The sequence below is a fragment of the Canis lupus genome, chromosome 11 (genome assembly GCF_048164855.1).
Source record: "Canis lupus baileyi chromosome 11, mCanLup2.hap1, whole genome shotgun sequence".
NCBI lineage: Eukaryota > Metazoa > Chordata > Mammalia > Carnivora > Canidae > Canis > Canis lupus.
Window position 1 is genome coordinate 50,560,301 of NC_132848.1, and position 23,445 is coordinate 50,583,745.

The 23,445-nt window shown below is 35.4% G+C and overlaps 1 protein-coding gene across 1 annotated transcript in view; it reads right to left on the reverse strand.

Annotated features, from left to right (window-relative positions):
• Positions 1-23,445, reverse strand: part of SRBD1 (S1 RNA binding domain 1) — a 189,737-nt gene that overhangs the window by 82,846 nt on the left and 83,446 nt on the right. Inside the window, exon 15 of the mRNA XM_072768227.1 lies at positions 4,610-4,701. Within this exon, the coding sequence (XP_072624328.1) occupies positions 4,610-4,701 (92 nt within the window). The remainder of the gene's footprint in view (positions 1-4,609; positions 4,702-23,445) is intronic.

Consider the following 23,445-nt stretch of genomic DNA (forward strand, 5'->3'; position numbering starts at 1 on the left):
TAAACTGCTATTGAACAAGTGAGGCATTAGAGGGTAAAAAACAGGTTAGTTACACCAAAAGGAGGGAAGGGGAGGGGACCACGGACTGAGGGCTAAATTGTAAGCAACCGGAGAGACCTCATAGGGTCAGGCAGGATATACAGGGCTCAACTACATACACAACCATGTGGAGTGACTTGGAAGCACCATTCCCCCCTCATGCAAAATGTGTCTTATATCCAAAGGATTAAAAGAGTTCCGTGGGTTTTGGTCTTCAGTTCTATGAAATATCTAGAATCTCTGAGCTTCCGAAACAAATGAACATACTGCTTAAAAGACTGGACTAAACTGTATTCTCTTAAATGTTTGCCATATTCTGTTATCTAAGAATACCAAAGTAGAAATTTTTATTTGTCAAGTCCAATATGCCCCTCATTTTACCCCTCCCCTTGTCATCACACAGCGACAGAGGAGGATAAATGTGCTTTTTTCATTCAGCAACTCCAAATAAGAATTTTTTTTCATTATAAAGCTTATTAAAATGTACTTTCAATAAATGATCCTGATTCTCTAATTAATAATTACATTTTTGAAAAAATGTGGACAAAACCATTGACCTAATAAAAATAATCTTTATCTTGATTATAGTGTTAGTGGTTGTGGTTACCTGACTGGTTTAAGCTTACTGAAATTCACAGATGAATTTAAAAACTCATCTAAAAAAGGTGAACTGTACTTTACGTCAACTTCATTTAAATGAGTGAAATATCTTTCATTTCTCTAAGGATGTAAAAGTTTTTCTTCCTTTTATATAGTCTTCATTTCCTCCAAGTGGCTTCCGTACTACCCCCCATCTGTCTTTAATAGTGTAAGTTTCTTTACATGCTAGGTGACTCTTGGCTGTCTACTGACTCTAAGTGCTTTGCTTAAATATGTGAAGTTTATCAATCGTGGGCTTCATAACATGGTGATTTGGTACATTTCTTGTGGACCTCTGATCTTAGTTTCTTTAGGTATTTTCTCCTGAGTAAGTCAGAATTCCCCTATCTCTTGCATGGAAGATTTAGTCCTCTCTAGGACCTCTACATCAGCATATAAATAGTCATCTAATCCCTCTTTTTTCAGTAGGTATCCCCACTATCATGTACAACCTGTGTTCTCCAGGAAAGAGACTTTCTGTTTAACCCTCAGCAGAGAAAAAAATCTCCTGTATTCTGCAAAGGTGCAAGAAGGACAGTCACTTAACTGCGTGGAATGGGAAATCTGTTTGTTTGTTTTTTTTTAATTGATGTGAAATTCACATAAAATTAACTATTTCAAAGTGTACAATTCAGTGGCATTTAGGATACTTATACTGTTGTACAGTCTACCACCTCTATCAAGTTCCAAAACAGTTTCAGTGCCCCAAAAGAAAACTCTGTACCCATTAAGCAGTCCTTCTTCATTTTCCCCTCTTCCCAGTCCTTGGTGATGACTAATCAGCTTTCTGCTCCTACAGGTTAGCCTATTCTAGACATTTCATAGAAATATAACCATACAATATGTGGCCTTTTGTGTCTGGCTTCTTTCACTTAGCATGTTTTCAAGGCTCACCCATGTTATGGCACGTGTCATACTTCATTCTTTGCTATGACTAAAAATAATATACCATTGTTGGATGTACCACATTTTGTTTGGCCATTTATCCACTGATGGTCATTTGGGTTGTTTCCAGCTTTTGGCTATGTGAATGGTGCTATGAATCTTTGTTTTCAACTCTTTTGAGCATATACCTAGGAGTACAATTGCTGGGTTACATGGTATTCTATGTTTAACTTGGTCTAATTGCTTTCTATACAGAACTTTCAATCAATCTTCTTACTTTAGACCTACCTGCAGCCCTCCCAAGATACTTCTATAAGTAATCTGGTGCATTTCCTGAACCTATAAGGGTTCCATGATCATTTCAGATTAGTTCTCGGTTTTCTATGTTGTCTTAGTATTCAATTTTCTCAAGTTGGCTAAATCATTTATTATTCAGCCATCTGCTTTCCTGCTTCAAAATGACTGTTGCTGATCTTTCCTCTCCTATTCTTGTCCTAGAATGTTCGTGCCTTCCTTCTATCATGTTACTGTCACTTTAATGGGAGTTCAGAAGGGAGTAAAGGAATTAACAGGTGTACTCAATCTTCTATTTTAAGTCAGAAATCCATAATAAACGTTTTAATATCACCTATCTACCATTCTGTCTATCCAATTTAAATGCCTCTCATGTATAATGAACTTATTATGGGGAACTATAAGCATATATAAAGATAATCTCTCTCAGTAAGTTGACAAACTGGTCAAGAAGATACAGTAATATGAAGGTCACCTTCTTACATATGTTAAAACTGTATGAACATTAAGGTTCTGTTATATTCTGATACAGTAAACTTATGGAGGGCTGAAAGGGAAAACCCACACTCATCAGTAGGATAGGTCTCAAATGCAGTATAAAGTCATCCCTGGTATCAATCACTAGGAAAGAGAAGGACTTCCAGTCAGAAATGAGGAATTGACAAAGAAGTGGACCCTAGAAAACCAAGAGTGGAGACTGAGCTTCTTTCAATATTTGGCTCCAGGACCAGTTCTTGAAGGCTCAAAATGTCTAGGTGGATGTTTTGAATTGATATGGATCAAACACAATCAGTTATTGCTGTGTGAAAGCAAGCTAAGACACAGAAGGAAGATATATCGCAGTGAATCCCAAATTGAAGACACAGCCAGAATTGAGAATCTAAGTAATTCGGACCATATAATGATTCCTCTTTTTTATTATTTCCTAGTTTCAGAGTCTTGTTGGAATGTTGTAATCTTGCTCTATAACTCTATTGGCAGTTATGTATCCACAGAGGCCAGTGGTGAAGAGGAAACAAGAGCCCCGTTAACAGTGGAAGGTCTGAGAGATTGCCACTCTAAGCAATATTTCTTTCAAATGTTTTTTTGGAAGATTACCTTTCAGTGTCAACTTAAAAGGTTCTGATTTATTTTATGTTTTGAGAGATAGCACACATGTATGAGTGGAGGTAGGGGGGAAGGGCAGAGGGATATAAAGAGAGAATCTTAGGCTCCACACTCAACGTGGACTCCAATGTGGGGATCAATCTCAGAACCCTGAGAGCATGACCTGAGACAAAAATCAAGAGTTGGATACTTAAGTGACTGAGCCACCCAGAAACCCTTGAATTTTATTTTTTTAATAAAATATCCTATTATTATATAAGTACACAAGTATTATATATGCACTTATGTGCATTATATAATTATAATGTGGTTATGTGGCTCCTTTAAGACTCAGTTTATGAAAATAAAACAAAATAAACCTGGTAACACATTTACCATAATGTTTCATACATATTAGGTACTTAAAAAGATTAGTATTAGCAGCTCCCACTATGATTACTGTATCTCCTCCTCCTACTATTATTAATGTTATTGTTATTACAAGGTAGGTATCAAAAGAGCACATGGCAAGGAGGCAGAGACCACATTGAGCTGCTGTGATAGGGAAAAGCTTCACAGGAGGACCAAGATTTTGAGCTGGGATCTGAGTTTGAGAAGCTGATCATTTTAGACAGGTAATGGTATCATGGAACAAACAAGTGAAAGGAAACTACAAGCTCTTTTGGATGTAAGAAATAGGTTTCTAGCCTTAGGAAAATGCAAACATTTTCAAATATGTATCTTCAAGTATAGATTTCAAGAGTAGCCAATGAAACTTGATGAGAATAGGTAAGGAAAAATTTTAAATAAAAAGTCTCTTTCTAACAAAGTAGTCTAAATATCTATTACATGTAGAAGTGCTCTGACCAGATTTAATATTTTGCTTATAACACAAATTGCTTTCACTAGACGTATCGAAATATCTCAATTTCTTCACACACAAGATTTTAACTATTCCACAAAACAGAAACCAAAGCAACTTAATACAACTAAAATCAAAGCAGGCTGTTTTAAATGTTAATGACTGCCCCTATAAGCAAGACAAGAGAAACTGGTCATTTGATAAATATTTAGCAATAAACCGTGCATGTTTATATATTTGTACTATATTTATGTTAATATACTAATTTTTAAAAAAAGATTTTATTTATTTATTCATGAGAGACACACACAGAGAGAGAGAGAGAGAGAGAGAGAGGCAGAGACACAGGCAGAAGGAGAAGCAGGCTCCATGCAGGGAGCCCAATGTGGAACTTGATCCCCGGTCTCCAGGATCAGGCCCTGGGCCGAAGGCAGCGCTAAACTGCTGAGCCAACCGGGCTGCCCGAAATGCTAGTTTTTGTCAATAAAAAGCTGTAATAAAAAATATTTTGTATAATAATAAGAGATTTGGAGTACTTTATTAGTTTTATTAAAGCATTTAATTTTACTAAGGTTGTTTTGGACTAATTTTTTACTATACTCTTTAAAAAACAATATTCTTCCTCTTCCACAGTTCTAATTATTACTCCAATACTTTTCATTCTAACGTGCTAATTTTTATGTATGTATTTCCTAAATATTTACGAAAATTAAATTTGGACATTTAATTATTTTGCTTGCTAAAAAGAGAAGTCCTTCAAAATAACAAACCCACATGCTTTTTTGACAGCCCATTGTTTCTTACCTGCACTTCTCAAATTAGGGTCCAGCCCTGGCATCTCCTTGTTGGCTTCAGGGCTGACACTGTAGATTGATGCCCCTGCTTCACTGACAATACTGAGAAGAAAGAAAAGGGGGAAATATCATTTTCCAAACTTTTTGCCTGGTCAAAGAAAATTAATGAATAAGACTAGTTTTTTTTTTTTTTTAAAGATTTTATTTATTTATTCACAAGAGACACACAGAGAGAGAGGCAGAGACACAGGCAGAGGGAGAAGCAGGCTCCATGCAGGGAGCCCGACATGGGACTCGATCCCAGGACTCCAGGATCATGCCCTGGGCCAAAGGCAGGCTCTAAACCACTGAGCCACCCAGGAATCCCAAGACTAGGTATTTTGAAAAAAAAACTGCAGGGTAAAGTGCTCTCTTTATATTTCGACGGTACCTATAACATTTAATTTTTCAGAAATAAAGTGATCAAGTAAGGTTTGTGTTCTTCACAGAAGAAATACACAGGTTTCAATCTATAATGAATTCTATCAGTAGTAATGCCACAGTTTATAGATGAACAAATGGATACTTTCCTCTAATACCAACTTTGAATTTCCAGAATATACGGAGATTCTCGTGTTTATAATCTATTGTTGACTAATACTTATGACTCCCAACTGAATCATTCTAAAGCATCGTGGAGAGCATGTGCATATGTGTGGATATGTGCACATGTATGGATATATACAGAAACCACTGCCATAAACACTCCTGTGATTATTGCTCAATTATAATGAACAACCACAATGTGGATAGGAAAGGGATCAGACAGGATATTATTCCACTTCTTTTCAGGAGGGTCTGAAACAATCCTTTTAATAAACTTGAAGGCTTTCATTTCAGGCAGGTGTTAAGCCATTTATTTAATCAAAGCATCACACACATCCTTCTCTTCTTTGGCTCCAAATATTTTATAAACCACAATAAGAACAGTCTTTTACAGCGGACATGTACACGGTACTTGACATCACTATAGTTTATTCAACATTTTTAAGTTAGAGGTATTCTTAATGACATAATATGCAAAGAAACATCATCTACCCGAAGTATTCATGATACCTGTGGCTCTACCACAAGACCATCTAGGTGTCAAGATTCAAAAGCAGAAACATGTTTGTACTTGATTTTTCTTTTTTCTTTCCCCTTTCCCTTTCCCTTTCCCTTTCCCTTTCCCTTTCCCTTTCCCTTTCCCTTTCCCCTTTCCTTTTCTTTCTTTCTTTCTTTCTTTTTTATTTATTTATTTATTTATTTGTTTGTTTATTTATTTATTTATTTATTTATTTATTTATTTATTTATTTATGACGGGGTAGGGGGCAGAGACACAGGCAGAGGGAGAAGTAGGCTCCCTGCAGGGAGCCCTACGTGGGACTCGTGGACTCGTTCCCAGGTCTCCAGGATCACGCCCTAGGCTGAAGGCGGTGCTAAACCACTGAGCCAACCAGGCTGCCCCTGTACCTGATTTTTAATCCACTCTCAGAAACATCTTCCTTTCTCTGTTCCTCAATATTTACTTCAATTGTGAGACAAATTTAGTGGATAACTTTTAACATATTGCCCCATTGTAACAGCTGAACATGAATAAGAAAACTATGAAAAAGTTTGCTACCCCTGTCTTTGAAGAACTCTTGATTGAACTTTGACAATTATAAACCACCAAGAACTGAAAAGATTATTTGGGTGAATATAAAGATTATTTTTTCTTTGCAACCAAGTCTCCTGTCCTGAATTTCATAATAGGAAGATGAATACTCTGAAATTGTTTATCCTCATCAAAACTATCATCATGATACAGAAAGAGGTAACTGAGTACATATTACACGCAAAGTACTAAACAAACCACTTTATAGACAATATCTCATTTAATCTTTTCATGGTGATTTTTTTTTAACAGAGAAGTAATTGCCCAAGGTCATTTGGCTGGTAAGCTATTGAGCTAGATTTGAACCCTAATCTGCTTGAAACCTAAGTCTGAACTTGTAACCAGCACAAGTAACTTCTGAATAGCTTCACAACCTCTCATTAAAATGAAAACCCATATTTTTGTGCTAAACAGTAAGTGTAATAACATATTTTTAAGCAAGAAACATTTTCTTCCTTTCTTATGTGTCTAAGGTGGAATATAAAGCATGTAGAAGGTCAAATATATTCTATAATTTCAGAGATAGTCTTTAAGATTAAAAGGTAATTGTGCTTTTTCTCTAAAATAAGATTTAGATTCTGCTTATCTTCTACTACATAATGATCAAGGAGAAAATGTAATGTCAAAGAAAGCTTGAAGTGACGAAAACTCTTAATGTGGCATAATAGAATGTTAAAACCAATACTCTAGAAGAGATTTTTCAGTTCCATTAATAGTGGTACTTTCTAACCTGGGGGCCTTGGTCTTTTGGATAGGGAGAAACAGGATTAATTAAAATTGCATAAAAACCACTTGTGTTTATGCACTTTTTTTCTATTAAAAGGAATTACAGTTTTCAGTGATTACTTAAAGAAACCCATAACCCCTCAAAAAGTTAGGAAGCACCATCACAGGATAAGAATATTCAGTCACTGGTCATAGAAAATTTGGTTTCAAACACAACTCAATACTCAGTCTAACAAAGTTTTTTTCTAAAAAAAACTGGAGTATCCATGAAGTGCAGGCTGGACCTACTATTAAGGGAAAAGAATACCTAAAAAAAATTTTACCACAAAGGCTCCAAAATTGCCACTATTAAGTAAAGGGAAATGAAGTGGTAAATAAAAATTCCAATTAACTATGGGTTTTAGCAGTTTGGTACCTGAGAATTTGCTGGGTGATTCACTGACTTTTGGAAGTTGTAATTCTCAATAGACTGGGAGAAAACTGTTGCAAAGAAAAACACTCAGATAATAAATATTCCTCCAAATACCACACTGCCACTTCTTTTAAACAGAGGAATACAAAACAGATGTGACACACTGCACTGAAAGATTTTAGATTAACGTTAATATTAAATCAATACAAAATGTAGTAAATTTCATATGCTTTAGTTATTACATAGCATGAGTCCAATAAATAGGTCAGTACTAATGCTAGTAGAACAGAATGCTCCAATAATCGAAATGAACAGAAAAATCTCAACACTGATTTCTTCAATACACAACATATAAGGACCTAAGAAGTGTATGTGGCAAGATTTAAATGTAACAAATCAAGCTGCGAGTGGTGACGATTTTTTCCAGAAGAACAAAAGTATTTATAATGACCCACCCCCATTTTGTTCGTTCCCATTTGGATGTCAAGGATAGATTACTCAGAAAGTGTGCTAAATTTTATATGCCACTTTCTGTTTATTACAAATTTCCCAATAAACTATGAAAAAGTATTCTCATCTCTAATATGTTTTGAGAAAAGCAAAAATGAACTCTACATAAAACTCAGACAGCTCATGATTTAATAAATACCATATTCCATAAAACAAATTTCTCCCAGGTGTAAAAAAACTGGGCTCATAATCTTAGAATTTGATTACTTTATTTATTTTGCCATAAAGCAGACAAGACTGAGCAGAATTTATTATTTGGGGAAAATTTAACTGACACAGCTGTAAATGAACTGAAAGTTCAACATTATTACAGTGCTCTGAAGCCCCTTCAAGTTGCCAGTGCATACAAATACTTAAATATATATATATAGTATCTCAAGTGTTTAAAAAAAATGTAGGTACATTTTAGAAGCTACCATTGGACTTACATTTTCCCAGATATATATATTAATGTGCTAATGGTCCATTACTAAATAGGTATTTTTTAAAACAATCAAATTCAGCATGATTTTAGGGTCTTCTTTATTAAAAAAAATACAAATCACACACTCAAAACTAAAAAGCAAGTGAAATGCCCATAATAAGAGTGCATATACTTTTAAATTCATTCTTAAAAATCTTAATAAAAACTCTTAAGTTAAAAATGCTAAATTGTTGTATCTCAAGCAAAATTCAATGATATTACATCAATCTGATCACTTATCAATATAATTTATTTTTGAAAAGATATGTTTGAATTATAGAATTTGTACATGTCATCAGCCCAGATTGTATGTTGATGAATCTTTCTAAAACCCAGTTTGCAAGTAGTTTTCTTATAGTGACTATTTTTTCTGACAATAAAGAAAATGGCAATTTCTTTTACCAAATTGAGATGGGGTGGGGTGAGGATTCTTTTCATGAGACAGGAAAACTAGCCGTTTGTTTTTTTTTCAGTTATTAGGCTAATAGTTTTCACATTCATCTACAAGGTTACATGTCTCCTCCCTTCTTCCCATTTCCCAAATACAAAAATAGCTTTGTTGTTTTCTCTTATTTTAAAATAAATCACATGCTTCCTTATATTAATAGGAGGAAATTTAATTCAAAGATAACCTATTTAAATGAAAATGTAGTTATTTATTAAGATATCAAAATCAGTCAGGATATATTGAATTAGTAAAAACTGACATGTTCTTAATTCTTTTCAAAAGTACATTAAAATTCCTCAAACCTTACTATTACCTAACAGCTTTTTCTTCCTTCTGCCCATCAAAAAATATGCACTAAGTAGCTACTACATTAAATGTACAGCTTATTTCACTAAAGCTTTTAAAAATAATTTATCTAAAAACCATTCTCCCAAATTTTCAGACTGAGAAACATTCATACAAAGAGAGAATAAATGGCTTGAGCTAAATTCCCCAACAAGTAATACTAAGTGCAAAAACAGCTAGCCAACACAGACCTTGGTTCTGTGCTCTGCACACGAGATAACCCATTCTGAAGTATGAAAGGATGACTGCTATACTTGAGGAACAGGAGACAAAGCCCAAACCAAACCACTGTGAAGAAAAGGGGCTCTAGGATTCAGTGTTTAAAGGATAAAGCTTATTTCTAAGAAAATATCAAAGCAATTTTAAGTTCCTGTATTTAGTGATGAATTGTCATTTCAGGGAGTCTCAAACGAGCAGTATTAGCCACTTTAAAAACCAGGGTGACCTGGTGATGATAGGGAAGCAAGGAAACAAGCAAAATCATATGCTGCTAAAGACGTTTAAACTGTAGAACGCTTTTGGATGGTATCTTGAAAATGTAGATCAAGTTACAAAAATATGCATTCTTTTTGAGTCAGCTATTACATTTTTAAAAATTCATACAAAAGAGATTAAAAAATACACAAAAATTGAAAAAGAGCTATTCATGCTTTACTAAAAGAAACAAAACAAAACCATCTATCATTGGAGAGTTCATTAAATGAAAAACTATACTGTCACTAAAAATTATTTATAAAATATTAAGTGAAAAAAACTGGATTTATGTCTATGATATGATACCAACTCTGATATTTTAAAATATAGACCTATATGAAAACAAGAAAAGGGAAGATTTATGCAACATAATGTTAATAGTATTTAAATGAGCTATTCCTTTAATTGCATTCTCATTGCTTTAAATTTTTCTGTAATAGCCACATAGTATTTGTCAACAGAAAAAGTTTAAAATTTAAGTTTAAAAAAACAATTGCTAATTGGCCAGGAGATCTTATATCACATAATGCCCCACATTTTCTTTTATTCCACTAAACTTTCTTGTACAGTTATTAAAGTTATTTTGAACTTAATCTGGGTAAACATATCATTTTTTAGGAATAACTTCTGCACGTGGCTTCCAGATCTCAAACAATAACATTTTATGATATTCCTATAACATAAAAGAAAGGTGGCCAAGCAGGAAAGTAAAGAATCAGTTCTCAATTTGTACACATAGGCTAGATAAAAAACAAATGTATGATGAGAAGTTTTACAAGAAATCACACAGTATATCAGTATATATCCTTAAGGTTTACTCAGTCCTTGGGCTCTGAACCCACCTCCCAAGTTATCCTTCATGATTGCCAAGGCATAATCAATTCACTACCCACAACATACAAGATGTGGGGCGACACGGTAGTATGCCAGGAAAGTAGTGTGTGTGTGGAAAAACACTAAAAACAAAATCTGGTGAAGGGGAAAAAGAGAGAAAACACATACAAGCTCAAGATTTCCATGGTACCAAAGAAGTTACCTTTAGATATGTAACACTAGCACCATCTGGTGGAAGACCAGTTAGAAAGAATTCAATGGCCAGTTTAAAAAAAAAAAAAAAATCGAACAATAGTTCTAAGTTTTCTTTCAAATGATGAGCATTGTTCAAAGAGAATAAGCTTAGCAGTGGTACAGTAATCACACGGAGGACCCAAAATAAGCCTGGGAGAACTTAAAATGTCTACCAAAGGTGTATGTACTCGCAGATGGACATCCTATCATATCTTACCCACAGAGCAGGATTTCAACAGTACAGAATTCCCTCAGTTACCTTTCCTTCAGTGCCCCATACCACATCAGATGAAAAGAACACTTTCCAGCCACAAAAGAAACCCAAAACAGGAAGACCTGAATTAGCAACTATGCAACAGAACTTTAATTTGGAGTTTAGGGTTCCTCAGAGCACCAGCTACCTATCCTTCCATGCTATAAATATAGCAATAGCATTGGGCATGAGAATCTGATTCTGCTCTTTAGCATCAGAGTTTTCTGTGCACAGTGATGCCAAGCCTCTACAGCGGAACAGTGTGGCAAAACATGACGCTGAAATCACTGTCACTGCTGGCAAGTGAGCCATTCAATGACAGAGATGACAAAAATCACTGGTATCTTCAAATGCCGTTATAGGGGAAAGCAAGTCAACAAACTGAAAGACAAAGAGGACATCTGGAGGCTGGGTCTCTCCACTGAGGTAGAAGCTATTTCTGACCAAGAATGGCACCCACAGAAATGATCATCTCTGCTACTCTCTACAGTAAGCATCCCTTTTATTCTCTTTCTCTTCCTTTCACCTTCTTCTGCTTTCCTTTTTAAAAATCCCTCCTTTATCTCTTTTTTTTCCCCAACTATGTTTGAGACCAATAAGGAGTTGTTACAAGCACTGCATGATACCACCACAGGAGTTTTCAAGAAAAAACTGCCATAAGAGCAACCACAAGGCCTAGAGCCTACGTTGTGCCAGACTAAGCCCTGACTCCAAGACAAGAAAATCCTAGGCAAAAAGAACACGAGCTACAGTACTGTAAACATTCCATGTTCATTACTGACAAGACACAAAAAACTAAGAAGGCAGGGAATAAAGACTGACCTGATTTTACAGTGAAAATGTCCTTTGGTCAATAATTTGAAATGTACTGATTTAAAGAACATTATGTTGAATTACCTGTCAATGTGCACCCCCCCCCCCAAAAAAAAGGTATGCTTCTCCTGATTTTTACATGTAACTCCAAAACTGCCCATTTTTTACTCAATTTGTGCTTATTCATATAACAAATTATTTGTATTTGTTTATTCTTTTCAAGTGCAATTCTATTCAGATATAAATTTGAGGGCTGCATAGAGAATTGTGTTGAATTTTTTTATGAAGGGAAAAGTTTGCCTCATTAACTCATCTTTTCGTCTTTTCTAGCTTATATACATCTATGCAAGTTTATCCACTTGTAAATAGAGGAGTGCAGATTGTTACGGCATAGACTTTGTCGAATGAAACTTACCACAAAATATGTGATTCCTTTATTACCCAACCAGAAACAACTCGGAATTACCAGTTTATTTATTTATTTAATTAATTTATTTATTTATGGAATTACCAGTTTAGAGGATGTAATATTCTAATATTTTGCTAATAGTGAGTGTTCAATAACATCATACTAATTATTACAAGTTTTAAGAAAGAATAATCACAAAAAAGGACAGAAGCAAAGGAAATGAGACAATGAAAAGCAAAATAATAACAACAATAATTAAAGAGCAAGACATGGGATCCCTGGGTGGCGCAGCGGTTTGGCGCCTGCCTTTGGCCCAGGGCGCGATCCTGGAGACCCGGGATCGAATCCCACATCGGGCTCCCGGTGCATGGAGCCTGCTTCTCCCTCTGCCTATGTCTCTGCCTCTCTCTCTCTCTGTGACTATCATAAATAAATAAATAAATAAATAAATAAATAAATAAATAAGAGCAAGACAAAGGCTGAGACCTACTTTGCCAGCAAGTACTAGCCCAGTTCTTTTTACCCACAGTAGAATAAAATTTTGGAAACATCACTGTTTTATATTACATTCCCTAATACTCTTCTAAATATTACCACTAACAATCTCAGTGAACTCTGCTAACAAATGACACACACTGATGGGTTTTCATACTATGTTACCCATTCCTCTTTTTTCCCTTCTCATATTTTGTTCCTAACCCTCCAAACCCCTACTTTCCTCTGAAGTGAATGTATACCTTGGCAGAAGTCATCACCGGCCCTGGCCCTGGCCCCCCTTGCCTCCATTGAGGGAGACCCTATCTATGAACTTCATTTTACACATGCACCAGCTAGGAGCCTGGAGCAGCCTTGACCTTCAGAACTTCTTTTGGCCACCCAGATAATGCTGGGGAAGGAGGGGCTGAGGAGAAGAAAAAACAAACCTGAACACACATGCCATGCATAAGACTACTACTCTAGATCAACCAATTTTCTAATCGTGGTTTTTAAAGGTACACTGAACACATGGAGGGAGAATGAATTTTAGTTCAGCTGACTGCTCCGTTTACTTCTTTATCTGTAGTCAGATCTTTACTTTTTTGGGGATCACTGCACATTTCTGGCTTTGCTATATTACACTGTGTAAATATTTAGGAGAAATAATTCCTTTCAAGGATCTAAACTTCCACTGTCGTTATGGCAAATGAACCTGTTTATGCTATGTTTGTTAAGTAACAGCAAGCCTAAAAGAACACAGGAATTTACTAACATATGTGGTACACAAACATCACAATCATAAAGCTTCTCATAGGGACATAGCAAGAACATGAAAGGCCAGTTTATTTTTATTCCCATTGCCCTGTAATTTTCTTTAGCTTGACTACAACAGGCCTTAATTCAAACCTCTCCTGCAGTTACAGAACACAGTAAACTGAATGTACACAAACGATACCCACAACTACCCTCATCTCCATGTGACCTTCCTTGTTTCTGAACAATGGTTCTCAAACTTGATCCTGCATCACAATCCACTGCAGGCTGTTAAACCACAGCTAGCTGGGCCCCACCCCCAGAATTTCTGCTTCACTGGGGCCAAGAATTTGCATTACTAACAAATTCTCTGGTGATGCTGATGCTGCTAGTCCTGGGACTACATTTTTTATTCTTTGGTTTCATTTCAATAATATGAAATTATTTACATTTCATAAAATTCACCCACTGTAAGTGTAAAATTCAATGACTGAGTAAATGTTATATAACCATCACCAAACTCCAATTTCAGAAGATTTCTATCCCCAAGATAGTGTGTTCTCATTCCTACCTCCAGCCCCAGGTATCCACTTTCTATCTTCTATTCTCTATATATTTACCTCATCTGGATGTTTCCTATAAATGCAATCATAAAATATACAGTCTCCTATATCTGGCTTCTTCACTTATGATGTTTTTGAGAATCTTCCATGTTGTAGCTTCAGTGTTTCCTTTTTATTGCTGAACAGTATTCCATTGTTCTAGATATACCACATTTTATTTATCTATTCATCAGTCAATGGACTTGGGAATTCATTTCAGTTTTCTGTTATTAAGAATAATGCTGCTACAAATATCCATGCACAAGTCTTTGTGTTGGACACACATTTCACTTCTCTTGGATAGATTTCTAGGAGGAGAGATGCTAAAGTATAAATTCATGCTTAACTTTAAAAGAAACTGCCTAGGTACAATGAGTGAGTGCTCAAGTATATTCATTTCCATGATACTTATCATCTTTTTGACAATAGCTATTCTGTTATTAAGTAGTATCTTTTTACTTGTAGTTTAATTTACATTTCTTTAATTAATGATGCTGAGCATTTATTCAATATGTATGTTGGCCTTTCCTAATCTTCTTTAGTGAAATATCTATTCAAATCTGTTGCCCATTTTTAATTGGCTTGTTTGCATGTTACTGAGTCCTAAGTATTCTTTATGTATAATAGATACAAGTCTTGGGATCCCTGGGTGGCTCAGCGGTTTAGTGCCTGCCTTCGGCCCAAGGCATGATCCTGAGTCCTGGGATCGAGTCCCACATCGGGCTTCCTGCATGGAGCCTGCTTCTCCCTCTGCCTGTGTCTCTGCCTCTCTCGATCTCTGTGTGTCTCTCATGAATAAATAAATAAAATCTTAAAAAAAAAGAATAAAGTAATAAACTTAAAAAAAAATACAAGGTTTTAGCAGACATGTGATTTGCATATATTTTCCCAAATTTTGGTTTGCCCTGTCATTTTTCTAACAGTCTTTCGAAACACAAGTTTTTAAGTTTGAGGAAGTCTGGGACTATACTTTGAGAACCACTGTTCTAAAGCTTCAAAAATTCAAAAGAAATATCAAACCCTTGAAAAATGTGACTGCTTAGTGGTTTTCCCATCTGCATATGCAAATGTAAATGTCACTCATATCTGATTTTCTGTTTTGTTTCCTTTTAGCAAAGTCTATTACAACTATCATCCTAAATATATTCACCGTTTTTAGGAGGAAAAGAAAATTTGCAACTAACTGGATTTAATATATTATGGAATGAATAAATTCAGCTGCAAATAGGACTGACCTATCAACTGGGAATACTGGATGGAATGCTAGCACTAAAGAATATAAACTTCTCAGCCAGTATTTTCAGAACCACTGATCAGTCTCATGGCTTTTAAAACCATGCCTAAAGCTATGAGAAATATGTCTACGGGGCACCGTAGACAGCCAGCTGAGTGTCTGCCTTGGACCCAGGTCATGATCCGGCATCCTGGGATGAGCTCCACATCGGGGTCCCTGCTCAGTTGGGAGCCTGCTTCTCCCTGTCCCTCTGCTACTCTCCCTACTTGTGCTCTCTCACTCTTGCTCTCTCTCAAATGAATAAATAAAATCTTAAAAAAAAGTCTACAAATTAATGGGAACAAGTGGTATCACCATAGTAGAGATCATAGAGAAAAGAACATTCTCTGAAAGACACATTTGATTTACCTTGATATTTTTGTTCAATTTTATTAGCCTTCTTCACTGAAGATTTAAGGATAATTCATTCATACAGCCCTTTCTTTGTTGAAAAGCTATTGAACCTTAAATTAAGAGGAGTCAAAGATGGCAACCAAAGTTCTAATCTTGTCTAGGACCATAACTTTCAAATGTATGAAACATACTTCAAGAATAAACAGGATAGGTTTAATTCAGATAGAAGAAATAGTAAGATTAGTAGTTTCTTAGGTGAAACCCAAATACTATATGTTTATTCCTTGACTATTCACATCCAAAAAGTAAATCATTACGATTAAGAAGCTTACTTAACATTATTTCTATAACCATTACCCTGAGACACATATTCCGTGATTTTATGGAAAAACCCTAACAATAGGAAGGATCCAGTTAAAAGATCAAGCCATTTAGGTTTGCAACAAGAGTTCTTTATATAATTCAAGTTAACACAGATTGTGAAGCAAGAAGCTTTGTTCACTGTAGAACTGCCAGGCTTGGGTATCCCTGGGTGGCTCAGTGGCTTAGCGCCTGCCTTCGGCTCAGGGCGTGACCCTGGAGTCCCGGGATTGAGTCCCACATCGGGCTCCCTGCACGGAGCCTGCTTCTCCCTCTGCCTGTGTCTCTGCCTCTCTTTCTCTCTGTGTCTCTCTCACGAATAAATAAATAAAATCTTTAAAAAAAAAAAAAAAAAAAAGAACTGCCAGGCTTCCACTAAAATGTTTTTGAATATTTATGTTCTGGTACGTGGATACTATTGTTAACATAAGAGCTATTAGTCCTCACTGACTTCCAATTGCTGGAAATGGGTTTTATATTTCTACCAACATTCATATACTACACTACAAGGACAAGCCAATTAGCTGATATTTATTCTCTCTTTACCACTGAGCCACTTTAAGCCACTTAAAAGGAAGCTGTCCGAAGAGATGCCAGAAGATACAGTTTCACAGGTGATCCACAGCCTCTGAACACAGTATGGCTCTCAAGAACTTAACTTCTAGGCATTTTCTCATCCAATTCTTTCATATTTTTTTACAATTCAAAATATCTAGAGTCAGTGGAACTTCTCCCCTGAACTATACCAAATTAGGGTATCACCATATCTGTGATGTTACGGCACTTGAGATCCAACATAAAGATCAAGGTAAGAGAAATAAAAGAGTTTACTCAATAACACACAGCCAATTATGATTTATCCATAAAATTGAAAGGTAAAAATAAGCAAACTATAATAGCATTTTAAGGCTTCATTTTATACCAGAGTTCAACTCCTTTCCTCAGTCATTTAGTTACCAGTTACTACAAGGAATAAGCTCATCAGGTTAGCACTTCTGTCTTTTATTCACCAATCTTTCCTCTGAATGGCTCAAGGTGGAAAAAAAAACAGAAAGAGCAAGGACCTCAAACAGGATGTCTTACCCAGACCATTTAAGATTTGACAGTCATTAGTGTGTGCACATATATGGCAATATGATAACAGAGGTTCATCCTTGAAAATATGTAATTTCCTAGTGAGGTTAATAAAAATGAGGAAAATGGAGGATGACTCTCCCTCAACCTTCACCATTTAACTGGTGAAATCCATAAAATAATCACTGAAAACTTTGCTTATGCAAACAGCAAATTAGTATCACACTGAATAGGTATAAAGGAGAGTAAGAACACACAAACACATATGAACTTCTACACAAACCCAATATGTTCTCCGAAGCTAAGAGAATTGTACCACTTTAGCAATTTATCCATGTATGAACAAATGCCCTCAGTCGATTTCTGAGAAAGGGAAGAATGATCAGGTATATCTGTCTTCATCTTGTGGCAAACCTTGACATTTTTCAGCAAGTAAAAGTTCCAAATGGCAGGTGTCAGAAGGCCTTAGCCTCACATGCAGTGCTAGAAGGCAGGAAAAGCAAGCAGTAACATGTGGTCATGTCACAGCCACACAGAAGCTGCCTAGAGAGCACATTCTGAAAAGAGCAAACCTCAGACGTGGTTAAATCAACCTAGTGCCAGATGCCACTATCGGAACAAAGCCTCGCTGCCAAAGATTAGCTGCCCAAGGAAACATTCAACTCAAGACTGTCACAAAAGGGAAAAGAGCTGAGTGCAATGGCACCTGGCCATATCCTGTCTGTCTGATAATTTGGTCAAACTAGCTGCTTACATACAGAGAAGAAAATGGCCATAGAATGCTTTGCTTAGTTTACACGTGGGTATTATTTTTGCAAGGCCCTTTGCATTTATTCTAAAATAATAATACAAATTTCCTGCATCTTCATAATACTTATGGCTTTCTGAAAGTGCTTTAAGATTTACTAATACTATCTTCCCACAAGGAAGTCAGGATCACAAGTACCTCTTCATTTTACCTATGGAGTAAGAGAGAACCAAAGAGCTCAAGTTAGGCCAAGATCATCTGAAACCAGGACTTAAAAAGAAAACGTGACCTCTGAACTATCTGGCCAGACTTTATTCTGTTTGAATATGTACTCCCTGTTTGTTCCTTGCTTCCCAATCATCTTTTCACAGGCTTTCCCAATAATAAGAAAGTTTGGAGCTTTCTGAAAGTTGTTTGTGAAGGTCAATCGATAAACATTTCATTCCTAGAGGTTAATGTAATTGGCATGATGGTCTCTATTTCCTCTCAGATCTGACCTTTAAGAAATAGCCATTATTTCTGAGGAATATTCAAAGCGATGCCTAGAGAGCACATTCTGAAAAGATGCTGGTACGATGCTGGAGAAGCACAAAAAATAAAAGTCAATTGTTTAGGGTGGAGGACTCACTATCAGGTCATCTGGTTAGATGCATCAGAAACTAAACTAGGATTCTCAGAGGAGTAGTACACAATATAATGATATAATCCATGGAAAAGAAAATCCATTAACATTAGGATTTTATGTTCTATTTGAATACACAAAGGATTACTGTGCCAAAGATTGATAGGTCAAATTACCTGATATTCTCCCAAATCTGTCAAAGGACAGAGCATAAACATGAAACAGAACTTTACTTGGATTCAAGTTAAAAATTGTTTTTTTTTTTTCCCCTACATTTTACTTACTGTGACTACACCATTGAAATTCATTTATTGGTCATATACTTGTGCCTACTTCCAAACCAAACAATTCACTGGGATCTACATTATCTTGCCTTCTAAGCAACCAGCAAATACTTTTCTCTAACTGTGTGCAGTTGCTCACGTAATTTCTCAATTTCATATTTTCAGATCTTATTCTGATCTATATTCAGATCCTATTCTTATGATAAGAATAAAAGTAAATATCAGCACACACATCCACATAAGGACTAAGAGTACTCTCACATATATATTCTACTATTTGAAATCAAATGCACTAAATAAAATTTAAAAATTAAATAAATTGAATAAAAGCAAAATTTTCTAAATTAACTTCTTGTTCATCATTTAGTCTGAAGGTTTTCATTTCTATAAAACAAGTTATTTTGATAGGATTATTGTCCATGTCTGCTGTCTTTTTTCCTATACACTTTGCTAACTTAATTGCTTCCAGACTTCCCAGCATCTCATGTTTTTCTGCTTTACCCACTGAAATAGAGGGATTTGTTTCTTCATTTACATGGATAAACATCAATCTGTGCTCATGTCTGGGGTATAGTGAAAATGAGGGTTGGTAAAAAACAAAGTGTGATGCTGTTGTCAAGGAACATTTATTGCTCAAAATCTTGCAAATGGTAAATAGACACATGAAATGGACACACTCTGCACTAGAACCAGATCTGGCACATATTTCAACTGAAATACAAGCAGAACAAGGACAAGCCATATACAGGTACCTCATAATTTACAGTGTCATGAAAAGAGTCATAAGTTTCACTCCACAAGAAAGAAAGAGCACAAAGTTAGGCACTTCAACGTTGGTTGGCTAATGACGCATTCTCTCCAATTAAATTCAAGAACCAAAGAAAAGGCTTATTAAAATCACTGAATGTTCTCTGAATCTTAAAAATAAATCCATATGAAGTCCATTTTTCCTTGGGATCCCTACAGTCTTCTAATACCTCTGATGGTCTCCCTGACCATTTTAAATTTTAATTATTGGGCCTTATTTTTGGCAAATGTATTTTAACTTAACAATCCTTGATGTTAAGTAAACCATAAGCAGGAAGAAAAGGACTCTAAAATGAACAAATGAATAAACATAAACTCCTGGTCTAATCTTACCTATAAGTAATGACATCTCCCATATTCCTTCATAAAATTTCCTGCTCCCACTTTTTAAAACCTAGCCACTAGATATTTACATTATTTTAAAAACACAATGTACTAAGTTTGAGTTGTTCAGATATTTAGTCACGCTGCAACTTACAGGTATATACATACTCTTTAAAATTAAAAATAAATTTAAAAGTAACACAAATTAGAAGAAAGCCAAAGCTGTGTTCCTGAGATTCCCAAAGGAAAGAAAGGAAAAGAAAGTTATAGCTGTCACTTAATATGTACTTAACACCATGTGTAAAGAAAATCTGCAATATAATCTGATCCTGAGGAATTTAAACTACAGACTTCCTGATTCTCCAATGCTGGCAATCACCTCCAACAGTAACTGTGCACAATGGCTGAAAAAACTTTTAAAATTATTTTATTTCCCCTAAGTTTGTTTAAGTATGAAGTCTCTATTCCAAAGTAAATTTTAAATGACTTGATGTTGTTCTAAAAATATATTTTATATCAAAGGGCTCCAATGAATTTTTTCTGTTAATTTCAAGTTTTCTAACTCAAACTTAGGATGACTGTAAGTTGAACTACAATCTCTAAAGTAATGTTAATGCAGCACATCACATACTTGGAGTCATATTGCAACATCATCTTCATTTGAAAGTTATAAAAACAAAAACGTTAGAATACAAACCCAAGTATATGTATGTTAATGTAACTATGACTTTTTAATCCTTAGAAGGAAATTGAAATAGTGGTGTTTCTTCTTTATGTGCAATTATAAACACTAGATTGCTAAGGGTAATAAGTAACTTTACTAAAAATAGATATAGAATGATTTAACTCATAAGTCTTTATGAAACAAATGACAGACAGAAGCATTTTTACACAGTGATATGGAAGATGTTAACTTTTCCCCCATATTTAAATGGGAGGGAAAAGAAAGAAAGAGGAGAGAAAGGGAGGGAGGGAAGGCAAGGGAAGTAAGACAGTAAATGTTTTCAGACAGAGAGAGAAAGACAGCAAGAGAATAAACAAATACGCGTACATGACTGGCAAATCCATTAAAATAGTTTTTTTTTTTTCACTAAAAAATATGTAGGATACAAACTAATAATGTCTTGTAAAGAAGTAACAGAATGTAACCAATCGACCCCAAGAAGTCTGCTTTGCTAAACAGTTACCCACCCCCACTCTCAGGGGGATATACTGGTAGTAAAATGAATGCATTTTCCTCACCTGGAATAAATCACTATCATCATGAGCAAGTTTCAGAGTATCCATTTCTAACCTTATCTGGTGGTTAAAAAATAAAACCTCATATGTTAGAAACACACACACACACACACACACACACACAAAGAAGAAACTAAAAGTCAATTTTTCCTTTTCTTTTAACCTATTTCTCAGGCTTAGAAACTAGGCTTCTAAAAAAAAAAAAAAAAAAAGAAAGAAACTAGGCTTCTGTCAACAAGTATTTTTCAAACGCCCATTTCAGTTCCAATTTGGCCCTTTGACGATTCCCCAATATACTTGGAGAAATGCAGGTTTCTAAGATAATTTTTAAGAAATATGAACATGGGGCTCCGGCCCGGGGCGGGGGGGGGGCGGGGGGCGGGGGGCGGGGGTCCCGGAAAAAAAGTTAAAAGATAAAAAAAAAGAGAAAAAAAAAAAAAAAAAAAAAAAAAGAAATATGAACATGTCTGCTTATGTGTGTGTGTATAAAAACACTTTATATTTTCTTCAAGCTTTAACTTCATCATTTAAAAATGTAAATCTTCCATTATACAAAGATATACAACAGATCATTTGTATATGAAACTAGTTTGTTCCAACATTTTCAAATTCCAGGAGCAAAATTTTAGAGTAAATAATATTTCTGAGTTAGAAAGAGGTAGAATATAATATAATTAAAGAATAAAGAGGCATAAAATTATACATTTTATACCTAAATTTATTGTTCTTATGGAAAGTGTTTTTATCACAAAGGTAAGAATTTATGGCATCAGCCCCATGTCTTAATATCTATGGGGGGAGGGGGAGTCTTTCAACTGTGTAAGAATAATTTAGGTGAAGCTCCTATGAAAACACCTGCCAAGAAGCTTGAGCTATCATATTAAATGGATCACAGGGTTTACAAAGTGCTACAGACGTTCAAAGGCATTCCCGGCACCAAATATCACAACCCTAGCAAGAGAAGACTTCACTTCAGGCACATGTCTAAGTCATTTTTCTGAATTGTTTCTTGTCAAATTAAAATGTCAAAAATTATTCTATCAAATGCTGTCCCTAAGGAATTTAGGCTCAACCCAAGAAGCAGCTACCAATTAGTAAAGTTGGGCATTTTAATGGGGAAAAAATTTCTTTTTCTATTGATAACTGAAATTAGCAGGATCCAAAAAGAAAAGTTTCATCTCAGCAGTTAGTTTAAGTGCTATTGATAGCTATAATCACATGCAGGCTGCAATTCCTTTTGAAAGGCTTTTCAAATGAACAAATACAAAGAAAAAAGAGAAACACAAGTGTTTTCATAGTGAATGACTGCCTAGGATTACAGAGTTATGAAAAGCCAAGGTTAGAGACCCAGATATACATGAGTATTGTGAACTAACAAACCAAAGTCAAATGAAATCCTTGCTCACTCGTTTGACAAGGTCAGTGCACCCATCCCTTAGCACAATAACTGATTGAATTTCAAGTTATAGAAGGTGCTTCAAGAAAATAAAATCCACCACAAATCATTTAATGTTTCTCTATCGCCTTGGATGAGCAAATAAAATCCTCTAAGGAAAACATTTCCTGTTCACTCTGTCATTTTCCAAAAGCTGCATATCACATGGACTGCCTTGTGGAAGTGTTCACTCATTAGCAGCATTAAGTGTACAAGTGCAATAGATGTTCTTTGGCAGCCAATCATACTGCATCCTTTCTACCTAAAAGTCCAGATGAATTCATGTAGTGCAATATTTATAATTTACCCACAGAATTAAAAGTCATGTTCATCTACTAGAAAGAGCTACTGATTGTCCATGAACTCTCCCCCATGCCTCCCCAGGAAGTTCTTAAACTTGATTTCAAAGGACAGAAATATACACAACAGGACAACAAGCTCACAGAATAAAACTGTTTACATGAGGCAGGCACTTATGTTATCTAGGTTTACAATTTGGCAAAAGTCATTCTATGACCTGTGACTACTAAAGTAATCAAAAGGTTTGATTTTAACTGTGGCAAGAGACAATATTAAAAGCAAAAATTCAATGGTACAGATTCCCATGTATATATTTCTTCTGCACTTTTCACCAAAAGCCTCTTTGATTTGAAATATCAAACATTTCCCAATGTTATTGCTTTTTTAAGTCTCCATTCCCAGAGACTAGGTTTCTCGGCTTTGTGGCTCAAGCGATGACAAACAGATCATTTCCTATTCACTCCACTTACCTCATCATCAACAAGACTGCTAGAATCCAGTTATGTTAAGAATTATTTTCAACAGCCACCTTCAATTACAAATGTTTGACATGATCACAGACTTCCAATGCTAATCCTCTTTCAAGCTGAAATACCC